The sequence below is a fragment of the Myotis brandtii genome, unplaced genomic scaffold (assembly GCF_000412655.1).
Source record: "Myotis brandtii unplaced genomic scaffold, ASM41265v1 scaffold30, whole genome shotgun sequence".
Classification (NCBI taxonomy): Eukaryota; Metazoa; Chordata; class Mammalia; order Chiroptera; family Vespertilionidae; genus Myotis; species Myotis brandtii.
In genome coordinates, this window is record NW_005361458.1 from 3,496,818 (window position 1) to 3,524,021 (window position 27,204).

General features: G+C 38.9%; 1 protein-coding gene across 1 annotated transcript in view; it reads left to right on the forward strand.

Annotated features, from left to right (window-relative positions):
- FREM1 (FRAS1 related extracellular matrix 1) overlaps window positions 1–27,204 on the forward strand; it is a 155,645-nt gene that overhangs the window by 71,715 nt on the left and 56,726 nt on the right. Inside the window, exons 16-23 of the mRNA XM_005869602.2 lie at window positions 1,404–1,656; window positions 6,157–6,351; window positions 7,470–7,655; window positions 8,955–9,151; window positions 12,939–13,161; window positions 18,282–18,426; window positions 22,509–22,650; window positions 25,276–25,471. Coding sequence (XP_005869664.1) covers window positions 1,404–1,656; window positions 6,157–6,351; window positions 7,470–7,655; window positions 8,955–9,151; window positions 12,939–13,161; window positions 18,282–18,426; window positions 22,509–22,650; window positions 25,276–25,471 — 1,537 coding nt within the window. The remainder of the gene's footprint in view (window positions 1–1,403; window positions 1,657–6,156; window positions 6,352–7,469; window positions 7,656–8,954; window positions 9,152–12,938; window positions 13,162–18,281; window positions 18,427–22,508; window positions 22,651–25,275; window positions 25,472–27,204) is intronic.

Sequence of the window (27,204 nt, forward strand, 5' to 3'; positions counted from 1 at the left end):
AGGCTCCCACCACCACCGCTGTACTGGCAGCCATCAGCCTGGCTTGTGGCTGAGCAAAGCTCCCCCTGTGGGAGCGCACTGACCACCAGGGGGCAGCTCCTGCATTGAGCATCTGCCCCCTGGTGGTCAGTGTGTGTCATAGTGACCAGTCATTGCCAGTCATTCTGCTGTTAGGGTCAATTTTCATATTACCCTTTTATTATATAGGATGCATGTGTTCTACAAATAAATGGGGTGTTAAAAGAGTGTAAATAATAGAAGTTCCTAAATGAGTCTGAGGCCTCAAGAAAGTTTTCCCTGTGAAATTCACATGTAATCTGGGGGAGGAGGTAGCCAAGCAGAGAGCTGGGGGCAGAGCATACCAAGCCAAGGGGCAGAGAGCAGATGCAGAGATGGTGCAAAGACCTGAGATGTGAGGAATGCAGTGTTTTGGGGTGAAATGGAGTGCGGTGGCAAAGGCACCCCATAGCATGAGATGAAGTCAAAGACATCCTAGGAGCAGCACTGGGAAGAAGCCATGGAAGGTTCTCACAGGGCAGGGACTTGATGGGAGCCAGATTGTAAAAGATCCCATTGGCTGAAGCATGGGGGAAGGAAATGCAGGGTTGAGAGTATTCACGGGGCCGGACTTGATAAATAAACATGCAGCATACACCAAGCTGCCCTTGTGAGCTCAGAGGAGGAATGCCCTTCATTCCCATTTAGAAGACGTGCTTTTTCAAATTTCCCCATCATCTTTTTAAAATCTGAGAGCCAGTGTGAGCCCATGTGGCTTTTCTTTCCCTTCTACTTGGAGTTTTATTTTCATGACTGTGAGAGAAAAACGTTTTGTCAAGCTGAAACCTGGCATTGATTTGATGGTTATGGAGTTTCAGATTTAACTGAAAATGTTTGACGTGCAGCTGCTGCTTATTGTAAGTCCAGAGAAACTTCCTGGGTGGCAGGAAGTGGAGGGTAGAAGAAAGCTTTGTAATCACCAAGTAATTTGAAGTATAAATAACTTTGATGTGGGAAATGTAAATGCATCAGGCCGTGAGGACCAGACTTGCTCTAGAATACGCGTGAGTTTAATGAAGGAGGACAGGGGCTTTGGTGAAGGATGCTTTATATCACATTTATATTTTGTCTGCCTGGAAACAAATGGGATATTTGAGTCCCAAACCATAACTGTACTCTCCCATTCCTACCTCAAATGTCTCTCAGGTGGGTCATTTCTTGCATGATGGTTCATGTGGGGAAAGTTAAAAGATACAAACTGCTTGGCCTAATTCCATGGCTATTGTTTCATGTGCCTGGAAGATTGAAAATGCCTGTCATTCTGACTATGAGCTATGGGTTACCAGTTGGGCCATTTGTCATTGCTTTCTTTTTCTTGAAAACATGCTTTTTTTTTTCCTACTTAGGTGCTCCCCATCAATGATGAGCCACCCATCCTGAAGCCTGACCTCAACCCTCAGATGCATTGCTCAGAGGGCGACGAGGTGGTCATCACCTCTGAATACATTTTTGCTACCGATGCGGACAGTGATGACTTGAAACTGATGTTTGTGATTTCTGGAGAACCTCAGCACGGGGTGGTGAGGAAAGGTGGAGTCACAGTGGATCAGTTCTCTCAGGGAGATGTCATCTCAGGGGCCGTGACCTATAAACACACGGGTAAGTGACGGTGTTGTGACTAGTTTGAGAGAAGGAATGTCAGTAACATGACAGAGTCTTAACCCCACTCCCCACTATGGGTTCCAGGCATCTAACAGTCTTACTGCGTCCATGAAAAGGAAGCAGCAGCGGCCTGTATCCCGTTGTTCAGTAAGCTCAGCACCCTTAGAAGTATTTCTGATCTCGGTAATAGAATGCATTTCAGAGTAGAAAAAGAGCAAGTGTTATTGTTGCTCTGTTCATGATGCTCACACATAGACCGTCCGTTCACTCTGGGTTTGTCCTCACCCCCTTTTGGACAATGTCTTTCTTTGACCATCACAGTTTCTGGGTTCATAAATCATCGCATCATAACAGAAATGTTATTAATTGTCAAAGTTTTACTGACCACCGTCTAGCTCAGCCGTGGGCAAACTACGGCCCGTGGGGCGGGTCTGGCCCCCTTGAAAAGAAAAAAACTAAAAAAAAAAAAAAAAAGATCGTACCCTTTTATGTAATGATGTTTACTTTGAATTTATATTAGTTCACACAAACACTCCATCCATGCTTTTGTTCTGGCCCTCCGGTCCAGTTTAAGAACCCATTGTGGCCCTCGAGTCAAAAAATTTGCCCACCCCTGGTCTAGCTGCTAAGAAGTAACCGGCCTGCCTTTTGCATTTCTGAGAAGCGAAGATGAAGTCTTAGGCTTTGTGTAACTTGTCCGCAGTCACAACAGTGATGGACACAGATGAGAGATGCAGCCAACACTTACTGATCAGCATCATGCTTATGTTTCTGGCATCACATTGCATCATTACTCAGGGGGCATGTGTTCCCAGGTAAAATATTCAAATAAGAGTAATATTAATTCGCCATCTAATATCTGCAAGGCACAGTACTGGGCACTATGGGCTACAAAGGAACATAATCCAGACCCTCTTGTGAAGAACTTTTCCTTTAAATGAGTAGACAAACCCACTCCCATGCAAAAGTGACAGCGTGATGCATCTGTACTTCATCACCCCTTGCACATCCTCAGAATTCCGGATTGCGGGCACTTCCTCAGCAATGATAGTATAGTATATGCTTCCTTTGATGTCCTTCCATTGCCTCTGTTATCATTTCATGTTTATCACCCATATGCCTCTCTCACCTGTATATTCCATGGGGGGAGTACAATTGGATATGTAGGCCAAGTGACTAGTAGTGGAAATAAGAGGCATCAGAATTCAAATCATTTTCTTATTTGAAGAGATATAGAGAATGCAAGCAGTGAGGGGGTAGGGAACTCAAGGAGGGAGGATTGAGATAGCTAAGAATTAATTTGGAAATGGGAGAAAACATTTGGAAATAATATTTTTATGTGTACTTTGGAAAACAATGATTTATTAGGATACCAATAGTCTCATGTTAATTAGTTAGTATGGCACATTTCATTTACTCCTAGACAATTTTTTTCTTTAAATGATATCTCCTTATATTTTCACCTGCGTTTAGTCTTAGATAAGGTTTATTTAGTTATTTCCTTTTCTCAGGGAGCATCATCCAGATGTTGGATGTCTTTCAATATCTCTCAAATATTCATAACTAGGTATTTCTTTTTGATTTCCCCAGTCGATCTCAAATAGACTGGCAGAGAGGGACCCAAAGACCAGCGATTGTCATTTACAACATAATTTTAACATCTTTGGCAGGCTCATGCAGCATAGATGAATTAGGGTGAGATGAATGTGTCTTCTCTTCCAGTGCCCTGTTCCAGGTGCTAAACACCAGGGATACGTGCCTATAAATCTCTTCTAGTGTGATAGCCATGTAAGGGAGTGTAACTATTTTTTTTCATAAGACTTAGTAGGACGTTGGGGCAAATTATTTCATGGATTTTTTTGCTACATTATTAAGTTAGCAGAAATACTATATTCAAAAGGTATTTTCTTTTTTGAGTGTTATGTTTTCTTATAACGAAACGTTCACTCAATTACTCAATTGTTAATTATTTAGCGCTGTGCTAAGATCTGTATAAAAAACGACAGTATTGTAAGATCTAGTTTCAGTGGCCTAACTCTTGTCTACATACAGTGATTATAAAGGCCACCTGAGAATGATTTTGTCACCATTATTTTATTTGCTTTCTATGATTATGAAAATAATACATTCTTACTGCAGAAAACTTGGAAAGTATCATGAAGTTTTAGGAAAACTTATATATCACCTTATTTATCTATCAAAGTTGAACAATTCAGTATTATAGTATTTTATTTTCTAATCACAATTTTGCATAGTTGCAATTGTATTGTATGTCCAGTTTTATAGATTACCTTTTTCATTAAAACATCTCTAAAATGTTTAAAATATTTATTAAATGTTATAAAGTTACTATAAACATAAGCTTAATAAATATTTTATGATATAAAATACATTATTAATTTGCTATTCTTCCATTATTAAACATGAAGTCATTCAAAATTGTCCTCACTATGATTAAGAGTTTTAAGTATAAATCATGTCCTTAGACTATATTTTATTTCAGGGTAAAGAATTCCTCCACTTGTGTTGTAGTTCTGGTTTAATGCTCAGGCTACTTTTCCAGCTCTTTTTGACATGTTTCCTATACTTCCATTATATTGAAATTACAGTTACTGAATGTGCTACACTTGACTTTCTCTGGCATGTGTGCCCTCCCCAGAGCCAGTACTTTCATCTTCTTCACCCTTGGTGCTTTTTACAGAATCAGACTGAGATATATGTGTTTTCCAGATAATAGGTAAAAATTGGCTCAATAGTGGCAATTTCATATCATTCCATTTCATAGATACACACATCTGTGATATTTTAAGTAAATTTGCATCTCTTTTTCTATAGACTGTGTCAGTGCCTGACACATGGTAGGTCTTGTGACATTTGACATCCTTTTGAAATGTCTTTTGACATTTTCAAAATGTCTTTGTTTCTCTGCTGAAGCACCCAGAACACTAATTGTCACATAGTAGACATTAAATATTCAATATATATTTATTGAGTGAATTATGAATAAATATATTTTAAGCCAATTTATCTTTTAAGTATATTAAAGGATGATAGGCCTCTTTTTTTATAGCAAAGGTGGAGATTTATTGAAGAACAAGTACAGACTCCCACATGGGGAGAGGGAGAGTCCCACGGAACGGACTCCCACGTGGGGAGGGGGAAAGGGTCCCTGGCCTCTTATTTTTTTACTTTTCCTAAGGTTGAAGGCTGGTTGTTTGATTCTATTTTAATTTTTAAAAAAATCTATTGATATATATTTTAGAGAAAAAGGAAAGGAAAGGAAAGGGAGGGAGAGAGATAGAGAGAGAAACATCAATTTGTTTTTCCACGTATTTATGCCTTCATTGGTTGATTCTTGTACGTGCCCTGACTGGGGATCGAACCAACAACCTTGGCATATTGGGATGACGCTTTAACCAACGGACCTTCCCAGCCAGAGCTGGTTGTTTAATTCTAATTTTCTCAACTTCAACTCTATTTTTCCTTAAAATGGTTTCTTGTCCTTTAATCATTTAGTTGCTCAATAATATAATTTCTTCATTATTCTAGTGTGTTTTTTTAAATAGCGAGAATAATGCCAAGCATAATATTCTATAGATGTGACCAATGTGTCTTGTGAAACAGCGACGCCGTCCCTGATCTTTTGTGCTCTAGCTCTCATTAAAACTTCAAACCTAATTGCTTCCCTTTTGGCACTTTCAAAGCCATGCATGAGAATTACCAAAAGCACATCTGGTGAACGTTTCTGTCCTCTGGACGCTGAACACTACTACCTCAGTGCTGTTAGTTAGTAACCCGAGTGGATTGTCCTGTTCGCCGATAAATTATCTAATCTTCCCTCTCCCCCTCACTGCCTAAGTTGGAGGCATTTTGAAACTCATTGGTGTAAACACCAAAGAGTAAAAAGAAAATGAAAACAAATCTCATTTCTTTTCCAGGTGTTGTTCTTATTTTGATAACATTGTGGCTATTTTATAATGAGGAAAATACCAAAACAAATGACAAGAATGTGGATTATCTTTGTGTTTCACCTATCCGTGTTCTTCTAGTTCTTGGAACTACTATGTGGTTGATGGTTGTTCATTTAAGGTGGTTAATGCAGATGGGCAGACAATTACCACAGGGACAAGGGCGCCTTCTGCTCTTCCTGATGTGGTCTAAACAATTACGAGGGAAGAATGAAACCATCACTAGTCTAGTTTGGTGTCTGTTTCTTGATCATTTGTGAACTGTCAGGCCCTCGTTAGCCCCTTTTGCCCCTCCATATGGTGATAGATGTCTGGCAGGGATCTCACCAAAGGCAACAGATGGGCAAGCATTTTTGCATTATTTTCACGACTCTATTTGATTTCATCGTGATAAAATGGAATTTTGCATTTTAGCCACATACTTTTTTTTTTCTTGACACCCTGTGCTCGTAGAAGGGGTTTGAGTAGAATACCTAGGATATTCTATATTTTTAAAAAGTCAGGTTTCAGCTACAGTTGTGTCTTCCAGGTGGTGAGATTGGCCTGATGCCTTGTTATGACACCATTACATTAGTGGTTTCGGATGAAGAAGCAGGCCCTTTTGTGAATGGCTGTTGCTACAATGGACCTCATCCATCTGTTCCTCTTCATGCGTCCTTTCCAGTGTATGATCTCAACATCACAGTGCATCCAGTGGACAACCAACCACCTTCACTCACAATAGGTGACAGTGGTTTTCTGTCAAAGTCCTATTATCTCACCTAGTCCCATGCCCATGTTCAGTGAAATAATGCACATACAGTCAAAATGGAAAACCACCATACAGAATTGCCTCCAGTAACTGCCTTAATACAAATTTGTGGAAAATCCCAAATCTGTAAAAGATTACGGGGCAAAATTATTTATTTATTTAAAAATTTAGATAACTCTGAATGGAGAGAGCATGCAAATGTGTGTGTGTGTGTCGGGGGGGGGGGGGCGGGGGGTTGGGATGGGGACAACCTAAATTATTCTGGTTTTATTTCACATGGGAAAATACTATTTGCCTTCTGGAGAGAGAGAGAGAGAGAGAGTAATTTATTTTACCCATAATAATTTTTATCAGAACAGAATGAGTATACCAGAGAGACCATTTATTTTTACCCATAATAATTTCTATCAGAACAGAATGAGTATACCAGAGAGACCATTTATATATATTTAACCTTATTTGCTTTTTAGAAAGTCATCTCTTCATAAGCATTATGTATATGTTCTGTCTCTCAGAAAAAAAATACAAACATATGTATGAATGTTATTGTAATTTGCAAACCATCTCCCAAGCAATGTTCTGGAAAGAAAGCATTGTCCCTGCAGAATAATTAAGTACCAGGCATGAAAAAAACGTTGGTTATGAGCAATTCATAATAGCTTGCAGGCAATTAACGCTCTGACAAACAGAGGTAACAACTGATCTTGAAGAGTACATAAACCACATTTAGTGCCTTATCATTAAAACAGTTTGGCAATTCTTATTTTCATTTGTCACTTCTATAGAGACACAAGGGAAATCAGAGTTCCTTGAGAATGACTGAAGGGCTAAACTGGAGCATTTAGCATTTCTGCTGTCTTTCCATTATTGTCTGGCTTGCTAGTACAAGAAAAAAATATAATTCCGTAAGACAAATTAAATTCCACCCATTACCCCTGAACATTTTCACTGTAAGGAGAATTATGCTGAAGAAAATGAACATCTCCCATGGAAGTATATGTGAATTGGAATTTCAATCACTCCCTTTGTCCTCACTATTCTGATGGGAGGATTGCACGCTAAGTCATAATTGTGCTATTATCTGCATGCAGGTACCATGTTCGTGGTAGATGAGGGTTTCTCAGCAGCCCTCACCATTAACCATTTGTCGGCCACTGACCCTGACACTGCAGCAGATGACTTGGAATTTGTTTTGACTTCTCCTCCCCAGTTTGGCTACCTTGAAAACACCCTCCCTTCGGTGGGTTTTGAAAAAAGCAATATGGGCATAAGTATAGGTAAGTCGGTTTCATGAGCAGCAGTAACTCGCCTGTGTTTATGGGTCTTATTGGCCATCCTATGCTCGATAACTGGGTAAGGACTTCGAAAATGTTCAAAGCACCATATACATTTGAGGAATTGTTACAGCTGATACTTTTGAATATTAGTATTTTTTCATTTTAACGTTGAGATTTCCCATGCATGCTAGTTTACTTCAAAATAAATGGAAATGTCACTTATGAGAATGAATAATTTCTGGGGACCTAAGGTGCAGCATGGGCACTGTGGTTAACAATAGTGTGTTGTATGTTTGAAAGTCACTTTGCGAGTCTGCTTTACTGTTCTCACTGCCACGACCACAAAATGTTAATTATGTGAGATGAATGATGTGTTAACTAACCTTATTGTGGCAAACATTTTGCGATATATATATATATATCTCCTCACCTTAAACTTACACAATGTTATATGTCAATTTTATCTCAGTAAAGCTGCAGGGGTAGATTAATTGCATTAAAGTTTATACAATTTTCCTGTGACTTAATGCACAACATAGAGCATTTTTCTCTGATTTAAGACAGTGTCAAAATACCAAAACAGCGGGTCAGCTAATTCTACTCAGTCCAGCCAGTTGCTTGATATGGATGTCAAGCATGCAGATGATTGATTGACTTTGAAAGAGATGGTTCCTTTCTTTTTTTCTAATACTTTCTTTTATTTGATATTTTTAAAAATTGCACTTGATTAAACCCTCTATTGGTAGAAAATTAATATATAAATGAGAAATTGAGGCCCCAGGAGAGAAGGGTAAGTCTGTAAAGGCTAGGTGGTTTCCAAGCCCACACTTTTAACTCAGCACCTGGCTTAGAAAACATTTGACTCCTTGTCTTTTTCAACTGACAGCCATGGTACAGGGACTGCCTTAGTGTCTGGTAAAGGCAGAGAAATGGCCTCTTTTAAATGAAGCATGATAAGAACTGCTCACACAGAAGTGGTTTTAATCAAGAGAAGATTTCACTGACCTAAGTATATGAAGAATGGTCAGGAAGTCCCTACCCATCCTGGCTAGCAGTTATCAGTTATGGCTCTTCTGTTTTCCATGCAAATTTTACCCCTCCTGTAGGATTTATGGATATCCGTCTTTATGTCAACAGCTGATAGTCTTTGTTGCAGCCCCCGAGAGCTGATACTTAGGTCAACTGCCATGATGTCTTGTTTGGTTTGCTGAGAAATAGTCTATTGGCTAAAGGATTAAGGACTAGTAGCTTGGAAAAAAGGCTTTTCTTATTCACCAGCTTACTCTTGGTGTGCCCCAGCTTCGTTTCAGTGGAAAGACATGAAGGCTTTGCATATTAACTATGTGCAGTCCAGGCACCTGAGGGTGGAACCAACAGCTGACCAGTTCACGGTGTATGTCACAGACGGGAAGCGCCGCTCCCTGGAGATACCGTTTTCTGTTATAATCCACCCCACCAATGATGAAGTTCCCGACTTTGTGGTGCAGAATATTACTGTAAGATCAGAATTTTCTATTTCTCTTTTATCGTTTTCTGATTTTATTTTCACCTTGTCTGTTTACACAGGTTCAGGTGTACTTAACACATCCAGTTGATGAGGAGTGGGGAGGGAAAGTAACAAATGTCATGTAATGCAATCACTTAAAATATTCTAGTAATCATTATGCTAATGATAATAATTGCTAACATATAGCAAATGCACAGATGCAATTATAATTGCATGTATATAGGATAAATACTTTCTAGGTTGTAGGTACTATTCCATACTCCTTTACATGTGTTCATATCCTCACAATAGGCTTTTAGAGTGATGCTATTATTATTGCAATTTAGTAACTGAAAAAAATGAGGCATAAAAAGGTTAACTAAGTGGTCCAAGATTATAGAGCTTGGAAGTAAGGGGTACATAGGGAATTTCCACCCAGTAGTCTGTCCACACCACACCCTCTTCAACAATGCTCGTTGCAAGGACTCTTGACTCACAAACTACAGGCATCTTATTTTATATAGTTAGATATATGAAATTAAAAATAAAATTTGAACCATTCTTTTTATGCAGATTTTTTCTTTTTGTTTTGTTGTTAATATTTTTCCATTGATTTTTAGTGATAGTGGAAGGGAGGGAGAGAGACAGAGAGAGAGAGAAACATCAATGTGAGATAGACACATTGATTGGTTGCCTCCTGCACACACCCCAACCAGGGCCTGGGATCGAGCTTGCAGCCTAGGTACATGCACTTGACTGGAATCGTACCTGGGACCCTTCAGTCTGCAGACTGATGCTCTACCCACTGAGCCAAACCAGCCAAGGCTCTATTTATGTAGTTTTAAAACTGTTTTTATATAATAACATTTGTTGGTTTTATTTAAAAATTCAGATATATAGTTAAAATGACCCATAATATCACCCTCAGATAACACCTGTTATCTTGTAAATAAAAATAAAAAATGTATGTTATTAACAAGTCAGAATGTTGATAAGCATATACAGTGAAATATGAAATTCTCCCTTTTCAAGGGCTAATTATGTATGTTGAAAAAATTTTTATATCAGCATAGAATTCTTTTTAAACACTTTAATTTTTTACATATGATGATTGAATCCACACAAATATATAGCCAATTCTGATTAAATGGATGAGCCCAGACTTTGATCCATGTGAGGGAGAAACATCCATGGGCTGCCTCCAGTACACACCTAAACCCACAACCTAGGTACATGCCCTGACTGGGACTCAAACTGCAACCTTTTGGTGTACAGGACGACACTCAAACCAGGTGAGCCAACTGGCCAGGGCTCTACTGAATCTTAAAGGTGTGTGAGAGCCACTCCCCAGTGAGATTTAAGTGCCAGCTCCTGCCTTTCTCCTTCCGTTGGAACATGGGTTTCTCTGAAGCTCACCTATGTAATTATGAGACAGAAAAAACCTACAAATCATTTCCTCTACACCTACCTCTATTGTCTTGTATGTATGTAGGGTTTAGGGGTGGGGTTTCTGGAACAATTAGACCACTGGACACTCTTCTCTGAAGGTAACCATGCCTTTTCCCCCCGAGCACTCTGTAGAGAACCCATTGAAGACTAACAGATGTGAGCCCCATGCGTTATTAGCAGAGCTGGCTTTAAGTGCCAGGTGATTTTTTTAAAAGTCATTTATTTTGCTTTCTTGTCAAAAAGTTTATTTTGTAGACAGCTGGGTTTCCGTCAAGTTGTGTGCAACGTGAAAAAAGGTGAGGTTTTAGTTTAAATTATTATAATCCATTTCAAGTCTACTAGTGAGTATCTGTATTTTGTGTATATTGATCTAAACCTTTTATTTATCATCTCAATAAACAATTAAATGGGCACAAAAAAAAGAATCCCACATTTTTTTAATATAATGTCCCAGTCATCTTGTGAACTGATTTACCATTTTTGCCACATTGTGAGTCTGGGAATCCCAAGCTCTCTGAAGAAGGGTAATTAGAACATATGTTTAGATTGCTTTATTCAATTTCTTGGAGGAAAAAACAAGTTAGATCAAAGATGATTTCATAATTATATCAGTGTGCATTAAATTGTGATGCCATCTTCATCCTTAATAAGTAGAGCCAGATTTTTTTTTAAAGGCATAATTTTAGCTCAAGTATCAGATATGGCAAGTAATTCTTATTTATGCAAATTCAGTGAAAAGTGGTTGCAGGAAGACTGCCTTTAAAGTCAATAAGAGAGCCCTAACCAGTCTGGCTCAGTGGATAGAGCATCGGCCTGCGGACTGAAGGGTCCCAGGTTTGATTCCGGTCAAGGGCATGTACCTTGGTTGCGGGCACATCGCCAGTAGGGGGTGTGCAGGAGGCAGCTGATCGATGTTTCTCTCTCATCGATGTTTCTAACTCTCTTCCTCTCCCATCCTCTCTGTAAAAAATCAATAAGATATATTTTAAAAAAATAAGAGAGGCTGAAAAAAAGGGCATTTTCACAAATGTAAACCATGTACATTTTAAGGCTAAAATGCCTGCTCAGCCATAATGACATTCCTCGTCTCCTCTCCCTTTTGTACTTCTTGTTTATCCACATTTAATAGCACTAGACATTTCCTTCCTGTCATTATAAATATTGATGGTCAGGCCTTCACAGTTCCATCTAACATTGACTCGTTAGAATATTTATAGTCCCCACAAAATATAGCACAGTGACATGGCATATTTCTGATAAGCAATGTTAAACATTGTATGCGGGAAACGTATTTATACGTTTTACATTGACTGGTAGTAAGTAGAGCGCGGGACACGTATTAATACGTTTTTTATAGACTAGCGGTAGAATGCGGGTAACGTATAAATACGTAAACTAAAGTTATCGTAATTTTACTGAACGTTGCCATTTGCACAAAAAAATTAGCAAAAATGGCCCGCGCCACGCGCCACCTGTTAGCGCGGGATAAAAACTACCCGCAAACAATGTATTAAATTGATACACACTTTTTAATTAGATCTTGCTGCATTTCAAAATATAAAACAAATATTTCTTTGTTTACTTTATTTTTACTGTAAGAGAAGACCAAGACAGCTAAGTACAGCTAGTCAAGTTGTAAATGAAATAAAAACATTCAGTTTGTACTTATAGGAGTAGGAAGCCTGATGGGTGTGAGAGTGGAGGAAGGTAGTTCAGGAAAAGTAGAGGTGTGAGGGGGGGTGGGTGGGGGAGAAATGAAGGGTACGGATTAAAAATCATACCATGATGCATCCAGAAGGACCCTTCTCAATTATTGTTGGTTTTAATAGAAATACAGAAGTTTTTGCAGTAATGATAAAAATTTAAAAACACCAAAAAAGATACCCCCAGTGTGTCTAGCAGATATTTGTGCCATTTCTAAAACAGAAACATAAAAATTATAAAAGGATGAGGTCCAGCAGGTTAAAATGACAGCTTAAGATCTGAAGGTCTGTCTACACTCAATTTTACAAGTGAACTTCTCTGTAACTTTCAGAAAGCAAGCATCTTTTGGTTGCTTTTTCCCTAACTTTTGAATTATGAAATTTTATTTGTACACAGACAGAGACGCACACTCAGAATTTTTTGTCCATCATAGAAATGAATAAACTGCTTTGGAATCTTCAGCAAAAAAAAAATGTGAGAGAGATTAATAGATTTGTTGTCATCTTCTAAGGTTATGTTAAAACAGAGATATTTAGGACTCATGACACACAAATCTCATGGACAATTTGCAACAGCATATCTTAAAAGTAAAGAAAGACCAGTTTCAATGTGCACACAGCTGACTTTTCTGACTTGCCGTTTAGGTGTGTGAAGGTCAGATGAAAGAGCTGGATTCTTCCGTCATCAATGCAGCCGACCTGGATGTGCCCGAGGACCCCTTGCTCTTCAGCATCGCTCATAGACCTCGCCACGGCCTCCTCGTCCACGGGGTGTTCAGCAAAGACTTTCCTCAGCATAAGCAGCCAGCCCACCCCAGCCAGATGCATGAACTTGTTTACAACTTTTCCATGGAGCTTCTCAAGAACGGTATATCACGTTCCACTTGGATTTGCTTGTTACTGACTTAATAATTTAACCCAGAAAGGACAAAAATTAATCGAAGGAATAGGAAGTAAAAGAATGGCATTTACCTACTTTATTCATCTATCTTTCAAGGGTTTTCTCTGGGCTCTGGATTAATGTAGGGCATAAGATCCAGCTAAAGATAGTGGGTAATTGAAAAGGAAATAATATGTTTTCATTCACTTTTAGAGCATCAGTAAAAATGATATATGTGATTTTGGGTATTTTAGTGCAAGCTTTTAACGTCATAATAAAAGTTCCTTTTTAAAACTATTGAGATCATGGCACTAAACTTGAAGAGATTCATCTGCCAAAATTTCCACATTTGAACCATTTATATAATAATTCATTATTCTCTGAGGAGACAATTTCCTCTTTAAGGAAATGACACATTGGAATAGTAGCCCGAATTATATTTTTAATTACGTGTTTAAAAACATCGATCTGAACCCATTTTCTATATATAAAAATACTTTAAATCTTCGAGAAAAGTGTGTAAGTCTAGAATCACTGCCTACTCCAGTGATGGAGAACCTTTTGAGCTCGGCATGCCAGCATTTTGAAAAACCCTAACTTAACTCTGGTGCCGTGTCACATATAGAAATTTTTTGATATTTGCAACCATAGTAAAACAAAGACTTATATTTTTTATATTTATTTTATATATTTAAATGCCATTTAACAAAGAAAAATCAACCAAAAAAAATGAGTTCGCGTGTCACCTCTGACAAGCGTGTCATAGGTTCGCCATCACTGCCTTAGACAGTGGTTCTCAACCTTCTGGCCCTTTAAATACAGTTCCTCATGTTGTGACCCAACCATAAAATTATTTTCGTTGCTACTTCATAACTGTAATGTTGCTACTGTTATGAATCGTAATGTAAATATCTGATATGCAGGATGGTCTTAGGCGACCCCTGTGAAAGGGTCGTTCGAACACCAAAGGGGTCGCGACCCACAGGTTGAGAACCGCTACTCTAGGGTGTCACAGCGGACTTGAGTGTAGTCTTCTGCTTCTCAGGGAAGGTCATCTGGAGTTCAGGCCCAGCTCCCTTTGTGAGCCAATGATCACAGGAAGGAAGCAGCTGTGTTCTTAGCACAACACAGTCTGGGTCACTGTCCTTAGGAAATAGCATCAAAACTATGTGAATAGGTCATTCACAACAACACGGATGGACCTAGAGGGTATCATGCTGAGCGAAATGAGTCAGACAGAGAAAGCCCAATACCATAGGATTTTACTTACATGTGGAATCTGAAGAACAAAACAAACAAACAAAATAGAAAGAGACTCACAGATACAGAGAACAGACTGATGGCTGCCAGAGGGGAGGGACTGGGTGAAAAAGGTGAAGGGATTAAGAAGTACAAATTTGTAGTTACAGAATAGTCATGGGGATGTAGCATAGGAAATATAGGCAATATGGGTATTTGAATTATCAGGGGGATGACTTTGTAAAGTATATAATTGACTAACCACTATACCATACACCTGAAACTAGTATATAATAACATTGAATGTCAACTATAATCCTATATAATAAAGAGCTAATATACTAATTACACCAAACAGCAGAACGACCATCCAGATGACCTTCCAGATGAAGCTGGGCTGCACGGGCCAAGGCAGCCAGGGTCTGCGAGGGCCGCCGAGCCCTTGCATGAATTTCGTGCATCAGGCCTCTAGTTGAAAAGTAAAAATTAAAAAAAAATTATGAGAATAAAATGAAAACAAATGATGTGAATAGGGGGGTCTGTGAAGGAGAGTCATCCTTGAGCTGAGAGGTTTGCTGCATTTTAAACATTTTAGTTGAGCACAAGCTCAGCCAGTGTGGCCCTCCCACCCCCAGAGGATCAGAGCTCACCCTGTTCATTCCATATCAATAAGCATATTTTACATATATTTATATAACATAAGTCTTGGTGTACATTTCAATATTTCTTTTTCATAAATTTTTATAAGATTACTTGGTAACAAAAGGTGAGCATTTATAATGTTTGTACGGAAAATGACCATTGCCACCATATGCATAAGCATGCCTCTTTCCTAGTCAAAATGAATATTATTTTAAAAAATCTTTGCATATTTATTAGTCAATAATAGTTTCTCATTGTTATCTTGATTTGAAAAATTCTTAGGTGAGTAAAATTGAACCTATTTTTATTTTTATTGACCATACATGTTTCACCTTTTGTGAATTACCTGATAATGCCATTTGCCCACTTTTTCATAGATTCAGATCGATGTATAAGAGATAATTAAATATTAATGTTTTATTTTTGTCACATATTATGAATAAGATTTTTCATATTTCATTTGCCTTATAACTTACATTTTTAAGTACAGAAATAAAAAATTGTGATTCCTCCCAAATTGTTCTTTCTCAAGACTGTTTTGGCTTTCAAAACGAGTTCGCATGTCACCTCTAACACGCGTGTCATAGGTTCGCCATCACTGACCTACTCTCTCTCCTTCCTGTCTTCACTATTCTGTTCCCCAGCCTGATTTTTCATATTTCATTTGCCTTATAACTTACATTTTTAAGTACAGAAATAAAAAATTATGAGTCCTCCAAAATTGTTCTTTCTCAAGACTATTTTGGCTTTCTGGGTTTCTTTGCATTTCCATGAGTTATGTTATTTTTTTTACTTGAGGTGGGGATCTAAGTATAATTTTCCCCAAGTAATGAACTAATTTTCTATTTCATTTGAGCACCTTGACACCTTTGTTCTCATGCAGCTTATCAAATAATATATCATTTTCTCACTTATTTTAAATCGACCTTTATCAAATAGTAAAGTATTTAAATAGGAATTTTTAGGTGAACTAGGAGGATATTCTTACTTCATGAAACAGTTTGATTTCACCCTGTTCCACTGATGATGGCTTGGAAATTAAAACACTTATCTGTGCTATGTTTCGGAATTGTTCCTCCTCCTTGGATCCACCTAGGCCCTCCAAACTATTCCTTTTCTATGCTCATTTTAGCACTTGATCAACATTTCCTACTGTCTTTTCATTTTTCCTCTCTGCAACTAGAGTGTAGGCTCTCTGCCCCAAGGCTAACTTTGCAGTAGTTGTACAATGTCATCTCATGTTTGAATTTGAAAAGCTAATTCATATATTTCTTAGTTTTTATCAATTGCAAAGATAAATTCTGGAGCTTAAGTGATGTTACCAGATAAAACCATGTGTGACAAATAATATAATATATTGTTACAATATTTTTTCTAAATTTACAACACAGGAAAAAGGAATAATAATTCAAATTTTACTCTTAAAAAGTTTTTAAAAAATAACACTCATTGATTACTGTTAGGGTAAATAATTATATATGTACTGTATAAAGTTTGCACTATATAATCATTTTAAATAAAAAACTGTTCATATAAATTAATATTTTTGGTGACATTCTCAGGGAATAGATTTTCACCTCTTTTTTATTTTTGGTTCATTTATGACCACTTTTTTTTTTTTTTAACTTTAGTGAAGTCTCACACACATTTCCTGACCCTAAACATATAGAACTTATAAAACTGCTAGCATTGCCCCAGCCAGTGTGACACAGTTGGTTGTCAACCCATGCACCCAGAGGTCACCCATTCAATTCCAGGTCAGGACACATGCCCAGCGGGCTTGATCCCCAGTAGGGGGCATGCAGGAGGCAGCCCAGTCAATGATGAGAAACCCACGCTGAACAAGTAAGCTACTTAAAGAGAGTCCCCTTCAGATTCTCTATAAAATTCTGATCTGGAAGGCTAGGTGTAAATGCAGTGTGTGTTCTCTGAGAGAAATAAGTCTTTTGTTGCTGCTGTCTGTCACAGTTTGTCCCACCTACCCAGGCACCTAGAACTTATGTGCAAATGTTAGTGAATGTAGCCACTTCTTAACAATTCTCGAATGAGCCCTTTAATTATTTGGTTTTCCTCTAAAACTTCTACTTAATTTTGAATAATTAAGAATGACCGAACATACAATATAAAATGAACAGTGTATTAAATATTTAAACACATGCACCAAAGTGTAGTTAATATGTAGATTCAACTAAAGTGTGATACTATTAACTACAGAAAGTCCTCACTGTGGATTTGGTCAAACCTTTAACTAAGAGTGGCTGAAGGAGATATACCAATGCCACTTCTATCATTTGGTATTTCCTTCTCCACCAGTCCTCTACCATGCTCCATGTGAATCAACATCTCTTGCCACCTGATGCCAAAATAATAGCTCTTTAAAAATTCTGGGCTGATATTATTAATTGCAGACTTTCTCAGTATCTCCCTCTGTAATTGATCAGAGTGTGATCATAGGATATAATCTTTATCAATTACTAGAGGCCCGGTGCACGAAATTCGTGCACTGGGGGGTGGGGGTTCCCTCAGCCCAGCCTGCCCCTCTCATAGTCCGGGAGCCCTCAGTGGATGTCCTACTGATGGCCACAGTCTGGCAGCAGAGGCTCGGAGCAGCCGTCCTGTGTGTGTGTGTGTGTGTGTGTGTGTGTGAATTACCTGATAATGCCATTTGCCCACTTTTTCATAGATTCAGATCGATGTATAAGAGATAATTAAATATTAATGTTTTATTTTTGTCACATATTATGAATAAGATTTTTCATATTTCATTTGCCTTATAACTTACATTTTTAAGTACAGAAATAAAAAATTATGAGTCCTCCAAAATTGTTCTTTCTCAAGACTATTTTGGCTTTCTGGGTTTCTTTGCATTTCCATGAGTTATGTTATTTTTTTTACTTGAGGTGGGGATCTAAGTATAATTTTCCCCAAGTAATGAACTAATTTTCTATTTCATTTGAGCACCTCAACACCTTTGTTCTCATGTAGCTTATCAAATAATATGTCATTTTCTCATTTATTTTAAATAGACCTTTATCAAATACTAAAGTATTTAAATAGGAATTTTTAGATGAACTAAGAGGATATTCTTACTACATGAAACAGTTTAATTTCACCCTGTTGCACTGAATAATGATGGCTTGAAAATTAAAACACTTATCTGTGCTATGTTTCGGAATTGTCCAATCACAAGAAAGATTTACTTTCTCCCTTTTTTCCCCCTTTTCCAGGAATGAGGTTGATGTATGTGCACGATGATTCAGAGAACCTTGCTGATGACTTTACAATCCAACTGTCAGATGGGAAACATAAGATACTTAAGACCATTTCAGTAGAGGTCACCCCAGTCAATGATGAGAAACCCACGCTGAACAAGTAAGCTACTTAAAGAGAGTCCCCTTCAGATTCTCTATAAAATTCTGATCTGGAAGGCTAGGTGTAAATGCAGTGTGTGTTCTCTGAGAGAAATAAGTCTTTTGTTGCTGCTGTCTGTCACAGTTTGTCCCACCTACCCAGGCACCTAGAACTTATGTGCAAATGTTAGTTAATGTAACCACTTCTTAACAATTCTCGAATGAGTCCTTTAATTATTTGTTTTTTTTCTCTAAAACTTCTACTTAATTTTAAACAATTAAGAATGACTGAACATACAGTATAAAATGAACAGTATATTAAATATTTAAACACATGCACCAAAGTGTGGTTAATATGTAGATTCAACAAAAGTGTGATACTATTAACTGCAGAAAGTCCTCACTATGGATTTGGTCAAACCTTTAACTAAGAGTGGCTGAGGGAGATATACCAATGCCACTTCTATCATTTGGTATTTCCTTGTCCACCAGTCCTCTACTATGCTTCATATGAATCAACATCCCTTGCCACCTGATGTCAAAATAATAGCTCTTAAAAAATTCTGGGCTGATATTATTAATTGCAGACTTTCTCAGTATCTCCCTCTTTAGTTGATCAGAGTGTGATCACAGGATACAATCTTTATCAATTATATTTCTACTAGAGGTCCAGTGCATGAGATTCGTGCACTGGGGGAGGGGGGTCCCTCAGCCTGGCCTGTGCCCTCTTGCAGTCTGGGAGCCCTCGGGGGATGTCCAATTGACAGCTTAGGCCCGCTTCCTCAGGGAGTGGGACTAAGCAGGCAGTCAGATATCCTTAGTGCTGCCGTGGAGGCAGGAGAGGCTCCCAATGCCATCGCTGCACTTGCCAGCCATGAGCCTGGCTTGTGGGCTTCTGGCTGAGTGGCGCAGCCCCTGTGGGAATGCACTGACCACCAGGGGGCAGCTACTAGAGGCCTAGTGCACAAGATTCATGCACTGGGCGGTGGGGCGAGGGTCCCTCAGCCCGGCCTGTGCCCTCTCGCAGTCCGGGAGCCATCGGGGGATGTCCAACTGACAGCTTGAGTGGGCCTAAGCAGGCAGTCAGACATCCTTAGTGCTGCCGCGGAGGCAGGAGAGGCTCCCAACACCACCGTTGCGCTTGCCAGCCGTGAGTGTGGCCTGTGGGCTTCTGGCTGAGTGGCCCAGCCCCTGTGGGAATGCACTGACCACCAGGGGGCAGCTCCTGCATTGAGTGTCTTCTCCCTGGTGGTCAGTGTGCATCATATTAAAACCACTGTTTGGTCGATTTGCATATTACCCTTTATAATATAGGATAACTCCAGCCATTTCTCTTATTATTGGCAACTGTACAGAAGTGGACAAGTTTAGATTTTTGTTTTCCAGTGCTGAGTGTAGAGAAGTGTCTGCCCTTTGACCAACTTCATCTCTATAGTCAATGGTGCAGTGAGAGTCATTGAGTAGAGAGTCCAAGTTTTTGTCAGGAAGTGAACAACTTTCTGAAAGTGTGTAAACTCCCAAAGTCTCCTCCACTTTGCAGAAAAGAGGGCCTCAGAAAAAGTCCCTGCCAACTTTCCTGCTATTATCTTAGGGGCCACCAGCAAGGCCCTTGAAAAGCATTATGGGAAATACTGATGACAGTATTTTGGAGGGTTGCATCTCAGACGTCAGTTTGACTAAGAGTAACCAACAGAAATTTCTTCTCTAGCTAGAGTGTTGGATTGGTATCCTTGATATGATTTATAAAAAAGAAAATATGAAGGATATTGCAGTATTATGAAACCTCCTTTCTGAAAGAGGTGAAAACTGGTGTTTCTTAAGTGCTTACTATGTGATAGTGTGTTTGATTCTTTCACATATATTATGTCCTTAAAAACACCAAAATGGGGGAAGTAGATATTATTGTCCATATTAAGAAAATTGAGACCAGACAGGTAAAATTAATAAGACATTCAATTCTATCTAACCATTTCTTGCTATGGTCTTGCTATTAAACTTCCTGGGATAGCTTCACCTACAGAATCACCAAATCTCTTCTGAACCTGCTTTGAAATCCCTCCTTTCTCTTTCCTTTCTTCTTTCCTTCTGTCCTGCGGTGAGGAAGTTATATTCCCACTTCTCTTCCTTCCATCTGTGTCCTTGGGTATATCACCTCTTGCCTCCTCCCAGAATGCACTCCATAATATTTTTTCTTCTGCATTTCCAATCTCTCCCTTTTTATTCCTTCTTCTAACAAAACATAGGGATAGAGTTAGTGGTTGAGTGAGCAAATTCTGGAGCCAGATTGCCTTAGTTCAGCCACTTACTGGTGGTGTGACCTTGAACACGACCTTGAACATGTTACTTAACCTCTCTCTACCTCTTTGTCAACCTCTTTGTAAATGGGGATAATAACATATCCTATTCACAGAGTTGTTGCAAGGATTAAATCAGGGGTGGGGAACCTGTGGCTCGTGGGCCATATAAGTACTGTAAAATCATTTCATCTATTCCTGCTAAGGCATTAGGGGTGAGTTAATTAAATGTTGGACCAAATATAGCAGGCTAATTTTTAAGTTGATAGTTTTATATGGCCCGTGAATGATGTTATAAATATCCAAATGGCCCTTGACAGAAAAAAAGGTTCCCCACCCCTGGATTAAGTGAATTAAAATATGTAAAACTGCTTGAAAAAATGAGCTAGTGCATAGTGAGAGCTCGTAAGTGTTAGTTATTATTATTACAAACAGGTATCTTCATTCTAAAACTACAAAGATGACCCATTTCTCATTTATTTCAAACTTGTGGGGCAAGAAGATATTAACCAAAAAACTTGTATGCATATATGCATAACTCATGGACACAGACAATAGTGTGAAGGCCTGGGGCAGGGGACCGGTAAAGGCTAGAAGGGATCAATGGGAGAAATAGGGACATATATAATACTTTTAACAATAAAGATAGAAATAAAAGAAAGAATAGATTGTGTTCACTTCCTCCATTTCTGCCCACTGTCCCCATCCTCAACCACTTTATTAAAGCTGCTCCCTTGATTCCTACCAAATCTATTGGCTCTTCTCATCTTACTGGACCTGTTAGGGCATTTGACACCAATTCTTCGACATTCCTTGTGGATGCTGTAGTAGACTCTGTTGGTTGCCTGGGCCACATCCCCACAGCCCACCTCTGACTGCGGCTGTGGCGGTGCTGGAACGTGCAGGGCTTCTCTGAAGCAGCAGTGGCCCATCCAGCTGGTGTTCAGGCACAGCAGAGGCTCTCGGGACAGCCTTTGACATGTGGGAGACAGTGGATAGATAAATATCCCAGCCTTCCTAGCCTGCAAAGCACAATTTGAGGCATATTTCACGTTTCTTCAAAGGATCCCAGCAGCACTCAGCCCCACAGCAGTAAAAAAACCCTTTGTTGCTGCTTCCTCCTTCCTTCTCTCACTCCTCACTCTATCTCCTATTCCTGAAAGTACTTCCCAACGAAATTGCCTGCAAAGTTCTTGTCCTCGGGTCTCTTTCAGTGTAATTCAGACTATGACACACTTTCCTGTCTACTTCTCTGTGAAGAGAACACTAGCTATGTGACAGACACCGTAGTAAATCCTTTCACATATGTTACCAAGGAGACGGAGAGGAACGTAGAGGGCCACCAATTACCCAAATATCACCAAACTCCTAGTGGCAGATCATAAACCATTATCAAAGGACCCCTGTGGGTGTCTAATCTCTGTAAGTTTCTGTCTGTAAAATTAGAGCAATAACACCTGAACCACTTACTTCATGGAGCTGATGTTGTATGGAAAACAATATTAGAAACAAAATAATTTTATAAAATAAGTTACAACATAAACTTGTAAAGTTCTGTGTGTGTAAACAATTAGAAGTATGTAATTACCTCATAGCATATGCATTGTTGCTGACTGTCTTTTAGGACTTCTATGTGTAAAGGGAAATGAGAGTCTATTGTATGAGACTGACTCGTCATTTTCAATCATTTGGATATTGAATATTATTTCCTAGTTGTTGAAGATTGGAAACTGTAATAGTCATTAGGAGTGTCCCCTGCTAAAGCAATACCTTCTATTTTCATATCAAGCCAGGCGCTTTCTTTTTACAGGAAGGCTGAAATTACAATGAATATGGGCGAAACTCGTGTTATTTCTAGTGCTGTTCTTTCAGCCACAGATGGAGACACTCCCAGGGAGGAGATCTACTATCTATTTGACAGGCTTCCCCAAAATGGGCAACTTCAGCTTAAGGTTAGTGGCCTTTTTACCTTTATTTTTCAAAATAACTATAGCTGATATAAACTTTCTCAATTCACAGATTTCTACAACTGAATTTATTCTCCAATAGCCATATTTTCCCCAGAAGTAGAACATTTAATTTTCCTAGTTTGGGGATAACTCACACTATTCTAAATTTTCTTACTGAATTCAGGGTAAATTCAACCAATATTAAGGTTCTTCATTGCTCCCTCTTTACTGAGATTGTACCTAAATTTGCGGGGAGGCAGAGCGAGTTGCTGGGGTAAAGCTAGTTGTCTAGTTTCTGCTGAGAATCTTTAAAGTATCTTCATTCCCACCAGATTTTTTAAAAAAAAATTAAATAAATTTTATTCTTTAGAGCAATTGTTGTGACTATCAATAAACTGACTTTAAAGTTTATATGGAGAGGCAAAATGCACAAGGAAAACAACATCAAAGGAGAACAAAATCGAAGGACTGATACTATCTGACCTTCACACTTGCTATAAAGCTGCAGTGATCCAGACAGTGTGGGATTGGTGAAAGAACAGACAAATAGATCAGTGAAACAGGATAGAGATCCCTCAAATAGACACACACACACACACACACACACACACACACACACACACACACACGTAGCCAACTGATCTTTGACAGAGGAGCAGAGTCAATACAATGGAGAAAAGATAGTTTTTAACAAGTGATTCAAACCGTGTGCCTGATGCCCAACACAAATTACAGATCAGACACTTGCAAAGGTCACTTGGGTAATCCATCAGTTGCTTATTTGAATGGTGGATTACGGCGGGCAACAGCCACCACCATCCATCCCCAGTGTGATTATCTGACTGAATGCTTAACTTTTAATGCCATATAGACACTCCTCCATAGACAGCAAGGATTCATTCTGTGTGGAACAGCTTGATCGCCTTCGATTGTAGGTACTATAGAGAATCAAAGTGAAGAGCAATCACTGATTTAAATTGAGGTACAGCTGTGTCCTTAATTCATTTCAGAGAGTAATGAAGCAGAAATGCAGTGAGAGCTCACACATTTGGGTGGCTTGGGAACTGAAGTGTTTTTGGATACGCGGCAATCCAGATGGGTCCGGGTTCCCAGCATGGCGCCACGAAATTCGCTCCCAGCTCTTTAGGGCTTCTCCAAGACTCTCCAGAACCAGGGACCAGGCCTCCAGGCCTCCTGGAATGTCTCCAGGTTTTTGTTTTCTTGTTGACTTCCCTTAGTTTCCCCACCTTGAATCTGACTCTTCTTCCTCTTTGGTGGTTTGCAAATGACTTTGTCAAGTCAAAGCTCTGCATTCCGGAGTGCAAGTGGGAACTAGGTGGAGATGAGAGAGCAAAAGATATCATTTTCTGTACTTACTTCCTGAGAAAAGATTACAAAGGAAAAGGTTAAATACAATTGTAGGCTGTCCAGTTTAAACCCTGAAAGAGAATCTGTTTTTAGTAATTAAATTTGCAAACAGATCTTAGGATGGAAACAGTGAGCTTAATTATTACAATGTAATTAATTTTTACCCTGTGAGCACTGGAACATAGCTGTGTACAAATATCAGTTGGGAAAAAATGTTAAAAAAGAGGACACTTTACCAAAAGAATGACAAAAAGAGAAGTGGTAAAACAATGAGAGGAGAGGAGGACAAAGCAGTTTTGCAGGAACTGGGAATCTGAGGAATTAATGTGTCAAGAAAAAAAAAGGGTGGTTTAAATTTCTGTTTTAGTCTCTTAAACCAGACAGGAAAAGTGCAAGATAATATCATAAAGTAAATTTTTAAGATAGTATTTTTCTTGAATTATGTCAAATGACTTTTATGGCTTATTCTTGGGGAAAGCTATGTGTTTTGAGGGAATTATTAATCACATACAGATTTATTATTATAATACTTTCTAATACTCTCGGTTGTCAACTCCCCCTAGCATAAGAGCCTCTTTTAATTGAATATACCACAATTTCTGAACTGAATTCTGTACAGAATATATGCATAACTAATGTTGACTTGTTTTAAAACCATTCTGATGTTTGCAGTTAAATGTTTTTGCTGACTCAGGGTATAAATGCAGATAGTAAGAGAGAGCATGATGATTTTTCTTTGGCTTTAGCAAGGCTATAAAATGTATAACAAATAAGTACATCCATTCTATTTTTGTTTTAGCTTCTTCACCCATATAACAAACCAGTTTGATCATATAGTTTTTATTAGTTGTACAATGATATGAACTAAAGAAATAGAAAACCCCAGGTGAAACACATTTAATATTTAAAGAATCAATTCCAGTAGCTCAATTACCCACCTGCTCTCATTAATTGGAATATTTAATCAGCTCTGATTGCTTATGATAAATACCTCGCAAGTAGCATTGCTGTTGAATTGCCACAAAACCCCCACAACTGTGTGAAAACCCTTTGGCTGACCCTATTCTCTCCCCCCCCTCCCCCGCCGAAGTCTTAAATTGTTTTAGTATATCTCTATGAAAGGAAAAACGAAGGTAAGTGGTAAAAAATTGAACTGGAGTTTCTCTGAACTATCAGGTTTTCAGGGAATATAGGAAATGTTCACTAACACAGCTTGGAGATAGAAAGCATGGGCAGCTGACTAATGCTGGCACCTTTCAGACAGGGAGGGACTGGGTCCCTCTCCACCCTGGCATGAAATGCACTCAGGAGGAAGTGGACCTGAACTCACTGAGATACACTCACACCGGGGCGATGGATTCCCCAAACCAAGACAGCTTCACCTTCTACCTCTGGGATGGCGACAACAGGTCACCTGCATTTGACTGTCAGATCACCATCAACGATATGGGAAAAGGTAAAAGCATTTCTACCCAGGTTTACTGGGATCAAGTTTTATAACCAGAAGTGAGCTGTTGTAAGCACTCCAAGTTTTCCCTCCCTCCCTCCTTTCCTTCCCTTCTTTCTTTTCTTTTCCTTTTATTATTTACATCTGAAATTCCATCATTTATGATTCAATCCATTGGCCGCTCACCTACTTTGCCTGAGATTTCTGAGGTTCCTGACAGTAGCCAATATGTTTGTTATTTTTTAGTATTTACAAAAAGCCTATTGGATATCCAGATTCATCCACAACATGGCTGCATACCCTACTTTAACGACCAGCATGTTTTGCTTTAAGGAAAAAATTGCTAAATCAATGTGTTTTATCATCAGAAAGTGAATTATTACTTGAACATGAATTTCAAAGGACAGGAGAGACTGAGCAAGGGAGAGTAAGCCCTTGAAACCCAATGTCACTACCCCATACTTCTGCTTAGAGATTAGTGAGGAGGGTAAGGGTCATATTTCATTCATATGTATATAGTCTAGGACAGCCGTGGGCAAACTACGACCTGCGGGCCGGATCCGGCCCGTTTGAAATGAATAAAACTAAAAAAAAAAAAAGACCGTACCCTTTTATGTAATGATGTTTACTTTGAATTTATATTAGTTCACACAAACACTCCATCCATGCTTTTGTTCCAGCCCTCCGGTCCAGTTTAAGAACCCATTGTGGCCCTCGAGTCAAAAAGTTTGCCCACCCCTGGTCTAGGATCTATATATTGCCAGGACCAAGCATAGTCTTAGAACCTCAATACACGCTTGATTGACTGAATACTTCCTTTTTATTTATTTTTTAACTAGTGGCCCAGTGCACGGATTCTATTGCACATTGAAAGGGAATCTGGTGCAGGTGAACCAGATTCGGGGCTGACAGGGCCCAAGCAACAACCTAACCCCATGGTTGGCAAACTGCGGCTCGCGAGCCACATGCGGCTCTTTGGCCCCTTGAGTGTGGCTCTTCCTAAGCCTTAGGAGTACCCTAATTAAGTTCATAGCAATGTACCTACCTATATAGTTTAAGTTTTAAAAATTTGGCTCTCAAAAGAAATTTCAATTGTTGTACTGTTGATATTTGGCTCTGTTGACTAATGAGTTTGCTGACCACTGATCTAACCTACCAGTCAGAGCATCTGCCCCCTAGTGGTCATTGTGCATCATAGCTACCGTTCAAATGGTTGAATGGTCACTTAGGCTTTTATATAGATAGATTTTTTTTTTTTTTTTGCCTTGGCTGTCAAGAACCCCAGAGCTAAATCAGATGCTTAAGTGCAGTAAAAATCTTACTTCATGTGTATGGTAAAATTACAGTTCTCCTGAATCTTTTAAAACAAAATTTAAGTTAGTTTGGTTGATTGTGAGATGTTTATTTTGAGTTGTATAATAATATATTTTATTTATTTGTTTCTCAGTTGTAAAAATGTATATTCCGTCAAGATGTCTCATAAGTGACTCTCAGATAAGCTAGATGTTTCTCTCCGCAAAAATAAGATTTGTTCATCATAAATATATGTAATACAAGTAATATATCAGGGCAGACAACTAATGTGTTAGGACAGACGTCTTCTCATTGCCTTTGCACCATACATTCCTGGGGAGCAGGGTAGGGGGAGGAGGGCTGTGTTTCACACAGTGATCTGGGGATTCTTTCTAGCTAGGATTCTTCATCTCTGAAGGCCTTGGAGTCACTCCAAAAGTGAGATACGG